Consider the following 13,076-nt stretch of genomic DNA (forward strand, 5'->3'; position numbering starts at 1 on the left):
ATTTACCCTAAAACACACTCTCCCCAGCCTTTAGGGTGCTCTCCTTGATTTATCCCGGGATTGATGAACATTTTGATTCATCTCCTTACTTACCTTATGACTCTTAGGCTTTAACCATATCCCTCTTGGCCTTTTTCTCTAGACTTGAGTTCTCATACGTTTAGTGTGTCTTTGGTTCCTAGTCACAAAAAACTCAGCTTCAATCTCTCATCTTTACACATACATCAACACCATTAAAACCTTACAGTGTTAGAGGTAGGAGAACTGTACTTATATACTTATGGGAGAAATCACAGCCCACGGGCCAGGCAGAGTATTATTTTCTTAAAAAAAAAAAAAAAAAAAGAAAAAGAAAAGAAAAAGGAAGAAGGAGAAGAAAAGAAGTGAGAACAAAGAAAGGAAGAAGGCCAAAAATATAGTTGTGATTATTATGAAATTATGTAATGATCATTAAAATATTTTAGTTGTAATGGATGACAGATGCAAACAAAGTCATTTCAAAGAAACAGTGACTCTATGAAGCCATGAGTGCTGGGCTTGAAGGCAGAGGGGAGATTCTCCCTGGATTGGGATCTGCTTTCCTGACTCCCCACAGAACTCCTGCCAAGGACTTCAGTCCCTGTTTTCTCAATGAGGAATTATGGCCAAATTTTATTTTTTCTCACCAAAGTTCTATGATTGTGTATATTTGAAAATCTGTTTTTAAGTTCACTTGAGCAAAATTACATGTTACTAGCAAGTCATGCTTGATAATTTAGGATAGAGTCAAGTCACTGTGGTATTGTAGTATGGGAATAACCTGTAAGTCAAAGACAGGGTGCACAGTGTGCTGACCTTTCCTCTGTGTATATAGTGAAAGAATTCTTCAGTCATCGAGTTGCCTTGAACTGGATGCATTCTGGCATTTGCCCTCTCTTCCCCCATCATCTTTTTAAAGGTATCTTGCTGTATCTCTCTAAAGGGATGTATAGATACAGCAAGCATTTTTTCCCTCGGAACAAAGCCACTGCCCTCATTTTTGCTTTCTGCTGTTATTTCTCTTTTCTCTCTTACCTGCTGTGCCAGCCCTTTCTCCTTCCCTCCCTCCCTCCCTCCCTCCTTCCCTCCCTCCCTTCCTCTCCATCTGCCTGCCCTCCTACCCTCCCTTAGAGGAATGGATAGATTAGCTATGATTTGTAGGTTATTTTGGAGAATAAGGTTCTAAATACTTCCCTGGTTTCATTATCATTTGAAGGGAATAGTTATCTCCCAACCAAGACCTGACACAAGCTTCTCCTATCCCTTTTAAATGAACTTATAATATTTGGGGGCCTCTAAGCAAGTCCTCCAGGAAGAAATTTTGCCCCTCTTTTCCTTTCAATTGAGATTTAAAGGAAAACAACAATAACAACAAATGAATAAACCTTGCAAATCTTGTTTTTTCTGTAGAAAGATTATACTGGTTAAAAAGCTTCCAGCTTAAGTTGACCACAAATAGTATAATAAGTATGCCTTCTTTATTGCTGAGCACTATGAGATTATTTTTCCATTCTTTTTGATCTTAAGAATGTTCAAATTAGTAAATCATTTACTCATATCTCACATCATTCCTCATCATATGTGGGAACAAACTGTGTTTGGCTGCTTGTTGTAGCTCTGTATACACTAAGGGTCTAGCACTGAAATGCAAGCCTGCTGCACTAGATAGAGTATTATTTTGAGTGTTTCAGGTCTGAACCACTAAGTTGTGTTCTGTTTGTTTCTTGCTACTCAGCTTTGTAATTATTTTCATGTGATTTAGTGTTTGTGTTTATCTAAGTATCATCCAATTGAAGGCAGGATTAGAAGTGGAAAATTTGGGGCTATTTTGAAGACATGAAAACATTTTTAAGAAATTAGAGAATGAATACTTATATGCAAAACAAATTTATTTTTATAGTTCTAAAGTTGCATTAGCTTAGAAATATGTATAATTCATTTGGAGAAAGCAATTTTCATTTTTTTGCAACATCAAATTTAAAAGTTATACCCTAGTTTCTTCAGATACTAATTAAATACCATAATTGAATTTACTTTTAAGTGTTTTTTATACATTGGTTAGAAATGGCTCATGAAGAGGGCTAAATCTCATGCTGTTAAAAAAGTCAGCAGAAATTATCATGGCAAAAGACACTTTTCTGGGCTTGTGTGTTCTTAGTTACAGAGACCTAGCACATGCTCATTTTCAGAGTAGTTTTACCCCTCAGACGGAACATACCTTTAATGACGCTCACTCTTTTTACCTCGCCGGTGCCATCCTCATAGACAAATGGGAAAGGTTTGGGTGGAGATGAATGCTTTTGTCCCTTCCTGGGTTATTTTAAAAAGGACTGCATGGTGCTCAGGGGAAGGTGGGAGGGGTCTCTGCCCCTTCGGCTGCTGTTTGGGGCTGCTGTTTGGGGAGGGTTGTTCCCTGGCAGAACCCCCGATGGCTCATGGTGCAGTGCCCAGGAACAGACACAGATCCCCTCACATTCTCAGCCCTTTCTTGAGGAAGCCAGATACAGCAGCAGTCTTGAAAGTTTGCTCTTTGGTCTCCAGCAATACAGACTGGCTGAAAAGAAAAAAATTTCCTGTTTCTGTTTTTATGGCATCTTCAACTTGACTTTTTCCAAGTGTTCCCTGTCACGGTTCATTAAATGATCAAAAGGCTGTTGTAGATGACAGTATCTGAATCCCATTCCATGATAGTTCCCACAAAATTTTCAGACCCCTACAATGTTATCTCTCTCTCTCTCTCTCTCACACACACACACACACACACACACACACACATCAAATGATATATATTATAAATATATTTATGTTATTGAAAAAATGACTCTTTACCATTGAGTTTCCTTCCTTTCCTCCCTTCCTTCCCTCCCTCCCTCCCTCCCTCCCTTCCTTCCTTCCTTCCTTCCTTCCTTCCTTCCTTCCTTCCTTCCTTCCTTCCTTCCTTCCACCAAGGGCCTCTTGCTTGCTACCCAGTGCTCTACCACTGAGACACAACCCCAGCCCTACCACTGAAGTTTTAAAAATATTTTTAGTTGTAGATGGACACAATATCTTTATTTTATTTCTTTTTATGTGGTGCTGAGGATCAAACCCAGTGCCTTCTATATGCAAGGCAAGCACTCTACCCAACCCCCTGAGTTTTCTTATAGCATTTCAGTGTCACTATTTTAGGGCCGGGGGTGTGGCTCAGTAGTCAAGTGCTTACCTTGCATGTGTAAGGCCTTGGGTTCCATTTTAACACCACCAAAACCAAAATAAAAATTCAGTATTTTATTCTTTGACCTCCCTCCCCCCATTTCTTTGGAAGAAAGTAGGTATACTGGTGGCTTCTACATTTTCTAGCAAATTGTTTAGTTTTCTCACTTTTTGCAGAGCTCCCAATTAAGCTCTGGTCTGTACATTTTAATTTGTTAGCAAGTAGATGTTTAACCATTGTGATTTCCTGGCTACTTTTGTGGGATTTCCCAGACCTCCAAATTCCATGACACTTTAGATTTTTACAATTAAACAGCTCTGTCTAATTTTAAAGACCTCTCTATAAGTACTTGTTAAGGCTTGCAGAATTTATGCTTCCCATATAAAAGATATGTTTTCAAAATACCTAGACATCTCCTATTTCTATTCCTCCTCCAATTAGACTATGTTTGAATAAACTCAGTTACCAAATCACATGAAAATAATTATAGAGATAAGCAATGAGGGAAATTTGTCGGTTCATTTGTAAGTGGTACAGATAATATTTGACTAACTCTTCCTTGAATAGGGTTTTCTCTGCTTTTTTTTTTTTCCCTAGAAGAGTCCAGTTTCCTGCGTAAATAATGTATCGTTTTTATAATTAAAAAATTCACAATGATATTAAAAAATTTTTTTATAGTTGTAGATGGACAGAATGCCTTTATTTTATTTGTTTATTTTTATGTGGTGCTGAGGATCGAACCCAATGCCTCACACATACTAGGCAAGCGCTCTGCCACTGAACTACAGCCCCAGCCCTCACAATGACATTTTTAATGCTTGAAAACGACAGTCCAGAAAAATACATTGCTCTTGAAAGAGTTTTGTTAATCTTTTTATTCCATTACTTGGCTGACATTCAAAATCACTGAAGTTTATTTTAAATCATGCTACTTACAGTATTTAGTTATTTATGAATATTGATTAAGTTGCCTTTCCTAATAATGCTGACATTATGGAAGTGCAAGCTGGAGAATGACTTTCTGAAGTGTTTTTATTTAAGTAGATTGCCCCCTTGTTTACTCTTTAAATGATAAAGGGTATTGCAAGTTGTATTTGGTTCTCTCTTCTATTTGGAAATTCATATTTTATTTGATAGTAATTGTAATATATGCATACATGTAGTGTATATTACATATATATGTTTAGATTAAGTTGCAATGTAGAAATGTGCCTGGTAGGTACATGTTTTTCTCCCCACTTCACTGGAAGAAGAATGCATCTTGATGCTTAGCTTGAGGCAGTGATTCTCAGCCTTGGCTTCACAGGAGAATCACCTGGGAGCTTTTGAAAATTTTCATTCCAAGCTGTATCCTAAACCAATTTGTGTCAGCCTCCCTGGGCTAGGACCCAGGCATTGGTATTTTTTAAAGTTCCCCTGTGATTTCATTGTGCAGCTAAGGTTGAGATCCACTGCTTTAGAATAAAGTAAGGAATAGAATTTCCTTACATTTAACTGCACATAATGTTGGAGCTTGAACAGGTTTGATTTCTTAAGGAAGGTTGAACAGGATATTTTTGCCACCCGGTATCTGATAAAGAAGTATTTATATGGAATTTGTGTAAGTTGTGAAAATATGCTAATTTAGTTAAATATGGTTTAATATTTTGAATTTGGAATCCATTTAAACTCTTTCCTTTCAGTAATAAAATCTTTTTTTTGATTCTTTTTTTTATTATTAGTTGTTCAAAACATTACAAAGCTCTTGACATATCATATTTCATACATTTGATTCAAGCATATTATGAACTCCCATTTTTACCCTGTATACATATTGCAGATTCACATCGGTTCCACATCCACTTTTTTACATACTGCCATACTAGTGTCTGTTGTATTCTGCTGCCCTTCCTATCCTCTACTATAAAATCTCTTTTAGTGCTTTGTAAATCTCATGGTCTCAGAGACAAAAGAAACCAGACTTTTAGATGTGTCTTGATTCTTATATCTTTATTTTATTAAAAAAAAAAACAACTCTTTTTGTAGTTTTAGATGGACCACATGCCTTTATTTTATTTGCTTGTTTTTGTTTGCAGTGCTAAGGATTGAACCCAGTGCCTCCCCCTTGCTAGATAAGCATTCCGCCGCTGAGCCCCAGTGCCAGGCCCCTTATATCTTTATTTTTCATTTTTATTTTTTTAGGTATTGGGTATTTGACACAGGGAAATTTATCACTGAGCTACTTCCCTAGCCCATTTAAAAAAAAAATATTTTAAATTTTGAAACATGATCTGATTAACTTGCTTATTAGGGCATCTCTAAATTGCTGAGGATGACCTTGAACTTGTAATCCTCCTGTCTCAACCTCCTGAGCTGCTGGGATTACAGGCATGCACCACCACACTTAGCCTTATATTTTAAAATTTGTATTAGTTCTCCTTTCTTCTTCCCCAAACCCTTTGCATAAGTATACATTCGACTCCCTATTCTAAAAGACTTTGAGGCAGCTTACCACAATATGTAGAATGTGACAGGTGGCATAAATTAAACATAGGGTGAAATCACTAGGAAAACACAGATGGGGACAGTGTTAAGAGAGGAAAGAAGCTAAAAAATCATAACCCTGCATTAAGCCCGCAGGGCCAAAGAGTGTGCCAGGTGACCTTTCTCTAAGAAGAAGGCAGTGCAGCTGCCAAGGTCTCTCTTTGTGCCTTGAAACACAGGAACTTGGGACACTTGAGGTTAGTGATCAACAAGCAAAGAAACTGAGAATTAATATAGAAGACAAAATTAACTTTTAACATTTGTGTTATGTGCTAGGTTTTCTGCAAGGAGTTTTATGGATCTCCCTTTGCTTATTTCACAATATTTTTGTGCACTTGCTAGTATTAATCTTGTTTTACAGAAAGGAAAACTGAGGCTCAAAGACTGAGGCAGGATAACCTGCCTGGTTATCAGCAGGCCAGTGGCAGAGCCAAGCTTCAGAGCCCACTGTGACAGAGTATAGCTGTTTTTAAGAATCTGATCAGAGGATCAGATTCTTGTTAATCAGACTTCCTGCTTGTCCACAGTGCTATTTCTTTAAATAGGAATAATTTTGGGGGGTAGAAAACAAAAGTCACATAGCCATAGACGGAAATCTTTCATAAATACCCTATTCAAACAGTTCCCCCCACCGTTTTGGCGGGTATTTTCCCTTCAAACCATATTTCCAGCATAGGATTCTTTACATGTGTTGTGTTCTCCATCCACCTTAACATCTTAGAGGCCACACCATGTTGTGCTCTGTAAAATTTGCCAAGCGGCTTCAGCAGCCGTGTGTGGGTGGCCTTTACCTGTCTTCCCCTGGCACACCGCCCACCAGTCTCTGTGGCTGCCACTTCAGTTTGAGCAAATGGGTAGGGCACTGTCCTGGCCACCCCATTTTAGGTCACCTTTTCCACTCTTATGAAATGTCACTTGCCATGCATTTTGGCTGAAGGTGTGTGAGCAGAGATGAAATCCTGTGTTGCAGCTTGGTTTGGCACTTGATGACAGACAGCTCTGTCTTCTTTCACTGGACTTGCAGGGTAGCCAGTACGTGAGATTCTGAACTATGGTCTTGGCAGATCTGTTGCCTAGATATCAGAGTTCTGTGATTTCTTCCAACTTTTATCTCCTGTTGTCCATCCCTGTGAATTTTTTACCATTGTCTGTTTGGGTGAAATTCAAATCACTTAAATACTGTAGTCTTCCTATGTCAAACTATGGCTTCCCTCCCCTCTCTTTAGGGTGGCCTCAGCTACACAGTGCCCTTGGGCCATCCTCCCACCTGGCCCTTTTTTCCCTGCCCCTCCCCACCCCCCATCATGGAAGCCATCTGAGTTTCTTCCTCTCACCTTCCCTTAACCCCAGTGTCTTTCTGTTTTATCCAAAGTTCAGTGTCTGTCACTGTGCCATTCGAAGTCTGGTTCCTGGACTCACAGCATCAATATCACTTGGAAGCTTGTTAGGAATGCAGATCTCAGGCCCCTCTTTCCATCTACTGAATTAGAACCTGTATGTTACTAAACTCTCCATGTGACTGGTGCACATGTTCCATTTTGGGAAACTCTGCTCCAAATTATGCTTTTTCTATAGATTGTGACTTAGTTAAAAGAGCTTGAACCCATTCCTTCTGTAGGAATAACTGGTTATAAAGTTTTCATCATATCAGTTTGTTTGTCTTTGGACAATACTTCAGTTATTTTCAAGGATAGGAACAAATGAGTATATTAGGGAATAAATATCTTTTCCTAACCAGATAAATGAAGTTAGTGCATTAGGAAAAGCTTGGGTAATTTAGTGGATAGACTGTTACCAAGGGAGGATTCAAATAGCAACATTAGCACTGTTTTGAAAAGAAGTAGAGGGGGACTACTGTCCCCCCCCCTTTTGGTATAGGAGATTGTACCTAGGGCCTCATGCACACTGAGGGGTGTGTGTGTATGGTGGTAGGGGTGGGGGCATCATTTTGTGAAAGGAATATTCAATTTAAGAAATGTTTATATGTTTCAAATTTTTACTTTGTTATATCTCTCTAGAAGTCAATTAAACAAAAGGTTAATATGTAAACTAAGGGCTATATAGTCCTATAGAGGACCTATTTCTTCCTTTAAGTGTATTTCTCTCCTGAATTTGGGGTGTATCATAAAACATAGTGACCAGGTTTTCTCCAGAGGCAAGTTTCATCCTTAGGTATCAGAGGCTCTCCTACATGGGAAGGCTGTGAAGTCAAATGGATGGGATAGGTTGTGAGCCTAGAGCCTGATGCAAATGTATTGGCAGGTTCCCCACCTCTGTTCCCATCTGCCTTTAAGCTGCTGCTGTGGTTGTATTTGAAACAGTACTTTCTCTGAGACACCTCCTTCCCCTCCTTTTAGAATTTGTAAGTTGTATGCATCAGTTATCTGAAAGAGTTGAATACACACACACACACACACACACACACACACACACTCTCACACACTCACAGTTTGCTCACTGCAATGTCAGAGAACCTGATACTCTGAGTGGGTAGGAGGTGATACTACAACCATATAATGCAAAGGGCTAAAAAGTGTGTTTTTATAGACTCTGACCCAGTCCTGCTTTGATGCAAAAGAATCTCATTTCACATAAACATTGATTGTTTATTGTATATTTTGATTAATGATTTTAAAGTTGGCAGTTAGGAAGATAGACATTCATTTACATTGAATATAAAATGTTGAGAATTTAGAGCACACCTGCATGGAAGCTGCATAGTCCATTTTTGTGGACAATGGGGCACCTCTTTAAACTGGACCCTGCCTAATGCTGCAGGCTTTCCACATGGCCCATCCCCCCACAGAGCGGATGCTGGTGACTTAGAATAGCGATGTCCCAGGTGGTGTTCCATTTCTCCTTCAGAAGCATCTCATGATAGCAGAACATGACACTGGAAACAGATGGAAACTGGACCTCTGGTTTCAGATTTTGTTCAAAGGCTGGGAGTTGTTGAATTAAAAAGTGTCAGATATAGAAAACCTGTAATCAGTTAAATGGGGGAAAGGAATGATAGAGGAAAAATGTTAAATATATCATGAAAAGAAAATAGAAAAGTTAGTGTATTTCTCAGGAATTTGCCTTTAGTAAGAAGCACTTCACACAAACACCCTCTCACACACATAAAGTATATATATATACATATATGTAAAATATATTATATATAAATATATGTAGATGCATTTCATGTTGTGGGATTTTTGGTTAACTTATCAGACAAACAAGATCTTCTTAGTAATTTGAGGATTAGGTAGTATTAAATATGCAAATATAACAGCCCATATTAGAACATGTTGATCAGTAATCTTTGAGAAGTTCATTATGATTGAAAATATTCATAGGATGCATCAATGTATTTTTCTGTCATCATGAATGCATAATAGGTTCCTTCAATGACTTAGGGTCTTGTGGTTGGGGGCAGCACCTTGAGTGTGAGTTGCCCTGGTAGGTAAGTACCTTTAATAGAGAGTTTACTATTGGACTGCAGCTTTATGGGAGTCCTCTGGCAATGCCTGGAAACAGAATACCAAAAGCAATCTGAACTTGAGCACTGCAGAAAAATGTATTTGTCTTATTTCAAGGCTTTGTCATTTTATGTCTTTACATAAAAAATTTATTTTTTTCTATAGCGATGTTTCCAAAATGTGACCCATAAAGCATTCTTTTTCTGCTGTGCTAATGCGGGTTAAACTATGACAGGACTTTTGGAGGCTGTGACTCTTAGTGTGGAATGTACTATCTGATATTTCCCAAGCTTATTTTACTTTGCCTGACCTGCCCCATCCTCTCTCTCTCTCTCTCTCTTTTTTTTTTTTTTTCTTTTTTCTGGAGGGAATATCTATCATGGAAGACAGTTTGGGAAATGATACTCTAGCATTTTCACATGCTTTTCTCATTGACTGTCACAGCAGTCCTGAGAAACAGACAGTTTTGCTGTCCCCATTTGGATGAGGAAGGAGATGAGACCCAGCAGAGTTCATGCTGGCACCAGAATCCCCATCTCCTAATGACTCACTTGTGCCAAGGCCTTTGATTCAGGGAGGAGGAACTTTGTCCCACAAACAGGTCTCTCAGCTAGCAGACTGGAGGGTCATTTGGGCTATATGCTGATCTGAATTTCCCTTGTCCTGTGGCTGACCCACAAGACTCTGTGGCATCTTGTAGTGGACTGTCTGAGTTTTCCAGTTGACAAGGATGAAAGTAAGCCCTTCCGTAACTACTCTGAATTCATGGCTCAGGCAGCCCCTCCTGGACGCTTTTGAATAGCCAAGTTGCCCAGGTGTTCAACAGTGCTTCACTTGCATTTTGCTTCCCCCTTTGTGCCCCATAGTACTATGTCATGTTTTGTTCTTTTTGCAGAAAGAAATCCAAGCCATGAGTCAGTGCAGCCATCCCAACGTAGTGACCTATTACACCTCTTTTGTGGTAAAAGATGAACTTTGGCTGGTCATGAAATTGCTAAGTGGAGGTAAGTGGGCTTTGTTGTTGTTTGCTTGTTTCCGTCCTCCCCCTTCTGTGGCAGTCAGCATAAACTGAGAGGACTTCATTTGATCCTTCACTCCCATAGTTGGAAATTCTGTTTGGTTTACTGTTGCCAACAGAATACTCTAGATTTCATGTTTCTTTTTCTTTTCTGAGAATGAGCCTGGGGGTGCTCTATCTCTGAGCTACATCCCAGTCCTTTTTAGAAATTTTTATTTTGTGACAGGGTTTCTGTAAGTTGCCAAGGTTGGCCTTGAACTTGTGATACTTTTGCGTCACACTCCCGAGTGGCTAGGATTACAGACATGGGCCACTGTGCCTTACCAGATTATTTAGTATTGTTATTCAAAGCCTTTCATAATTGAGCTGAACTTCCTGAAGTATCTGTGTCCCCTTTTTCCTGGGTTACATACCCCGACCTTCTAGGTTGGGTGAAGCCTAGGCCCCTGAATACCTTCTTGAGCTCTGATGTCTCCAGGTCCTTCCCTGAGCCTCTCCTCAGCCTTAAAGGTCTCTACTTTTTTTCCCATGTACTCAAGCCCTTAGAGGTTCCTCTCTGCAGCTACAACTTACTCTCTTCAAAAATATTTTTCTTTTTCCTTTTTTGGAGCTGGGGAACAAACCCAGGGCCTTACTCATGCCATGGGAATTCTATACCACTAAGCTACATCCCTACCTAGTCCTTTCTTTTTAAGCCCCTTCTTTTGTAACATTATTCAGGTCATTGCAATATACTGAGTCATTTGAGTGCTGTTTATTAACACTATAGTGTCCTGTAGCTATGCTGTCCATGTCCTACCAGTAAGGTGTGACTCTTGAGCCCTTGAAATGTGGCAGCATGACTAAGGGACTTCAATTTCTGTTCCCTTTCTCTTAACTCATTTAACTCACCTCATGTGGCTAATGGCTATGGTATTGGACCTTGTGCATATAGAGAGGACTTCCTGAAGAAAGAACTGTCTAACTTACTTGACTTCCAGGGAATTCTTAATGTACATTGTTTCAGTTGATGTGGAGAGAGAAATACATACTCAGTTATTTGCTTACAATGTTCATCAGAAGTGGCACTATTCTCATCCTGTTGTATTTGAGAAGGGAAAACAACTTCCCCTCTCTGCCTCGGATCTTGTAAGTTATGCAAATCATTGACAATAATTTAATCTTCAAGACTTCTTCATATCCATGTATTTGATTTAAAAAAATCTTTTAACATCACTTTTAGGAATGAGAATGGTAACCATTAATTTCATCAAACACTTGCTGTGTGGCTAGATTCTGTTCAAGGCAATTTACTTACTTTATCTCATTTGACCTCTTTTTTTTTTTTTTTTAAATTTCATTTGATCTTGACAGCATCCCTGAATGACTGATGACTGTCTCTGGGTTTCAGAAATGACACCAAAGCTCATGGGAGTTAAGCAACTTGCCCAAACTTATACACACAGTGGCTATTAGTGCTGGAATTGTGACTGCAGGACCTGTTGACTTATAAAATATGCTAAGGCTGAGCATGGTGCTGCATACCTGAAATCCCAGTGACACAGAAGACTGAGGCAGGAGGATTGTAAGTTCAAGGCCAGCTTTGGCAACTTAATGAGACCCTGTCTCACAATAAAACATAAAAAAGGAAGGGGATGTAGCTCAGTGGTAGAATGCTGCTGGGTTCAATTCCCAGTACTGTGCCAACAACAAAAAAACTCAACTATTCTGCATTGCAAATATTCTCATCTTCATTTTGTAGATCTGCATGTTGAAGCTTAGAAAGTCCAAGTGGTTTCCTTAGTGCACCGAGATCTCTCCCATGTTGTCTTCAGAGGTGCAGCTCCCTTTGTTCTGAGATGTGAAGTTTAGTTTAGAACAGAGGAGAACATTTTTGTGCTGCCTGGACAAAGCCACAACTGATGCAAGCTGCATTTATATGATAGTGCCCATTTTCATCTGTAGATCCAATTCCAACTGAGGTGAAACCAGGGACACATTTTAATTAATTTAATCTTTTTTTTTTCTTTCTTTTTAAAGAAACTCTTGGATCAAGCTGAGACCCAGAAATGAGATGATGAAAGCTTTGTAATTGGCTGGAGTTTGCTTGTATAAGTCTCAGTAGGGAACCTGGAGATCCAAGTTCTGTTCTCTTCCTGGTCCTTCTTAGTCCTATGATTAGTCTTTGTTATCTTGAGTACCCACTTTGGTTTTTAATTAAAAACGAAAGAAATGCTACCTTCTAACCGCCCCCCCCCCCCAGCCCCCGCACCAGCCACTGCTGTGGTGTTGTGTTGAACTGCCTGTCCCTTCCTTGTATGGAGGGGTGGTGCTTTGCCAACTAGGTGACCAGTTCTCTTTTTGTGGGGTTCCATCCCCTCAAGAAGAATTAGAAATCTTGGTGAGCTGGCCCAGAAATAGTCCCAAGTCCTCTGTTCAAGTTGGAACTTTTACCTTTTATAAACTTGTCTTCTCTTCTGAGGACGTGGTAGAAAATTCATTGTCATTTATAAACGTATAGAGTCCAATCCAGGCTCCCAGGACTTTAGGTACGAGGAATAGGCTTTCAGCAGGTTTCCACAGGCAAGGAGAACTTGGGCAGGTATTGACTCCTGCTCCCTCTTCTTTCAGCAGGCTAGGGGGTGGGTATATGTGCTTGGCATATATATTTATTCTTATCCTTGTAAGAATAAATATATTTTTTGGAATTATTGTTATCTATATGACCCCCAAATCAAAGAGTCAGTGCATAAGCAGATTCTTTTTCTCTTTGGGGAGGAAAATAAGCATTTTTTTCTCCTATACTAATTTATAACATGAAATCTCTTAATGAGAGGCAGGACATTAGTCTGTTCAGTGGTATCTGATGGGGAAACTCAAG

General features: G+C 39.3%; 1 protein-coding gene across 1 annotated transcript in view; it reads left to right on the plus strand.

The window, feature by feature from the left end:
- Positions 1-13,076, plus strand: part of Stk39 (serine/threonine kinase 39) — a 272,264-nt gene that overhangs the window by 63,745 nt on the left and 195,443 nt on the right. Inside the window, exon 3 of the mRNA XM_076865573.2 lies at positions 10,094-10,202. Coding sequence (XP_076721688.2) covers positions 10,094-10,202 — 109 coding nt within the window. The remainder of the gene's footprint in view (positions 1-10,093; positions 10,203-13,076) is intronic.

This window comes from Callospermophilus lateralis, chromosome 9 (assembly GCF_048772815.1).
Source record: "Callospermophilus lateralis isolate mCalLat2 chromosome 9, mCalLat2.hap1, whole genome shotgun sequence".
NCBI classification, from domain to species: domain Eukaryota; kingdom Metazoa; phylum Chordata; class Mammalia; order Rodentia; family Sciuridae; genus Callospermophilus; species Callospermophilus lateralis.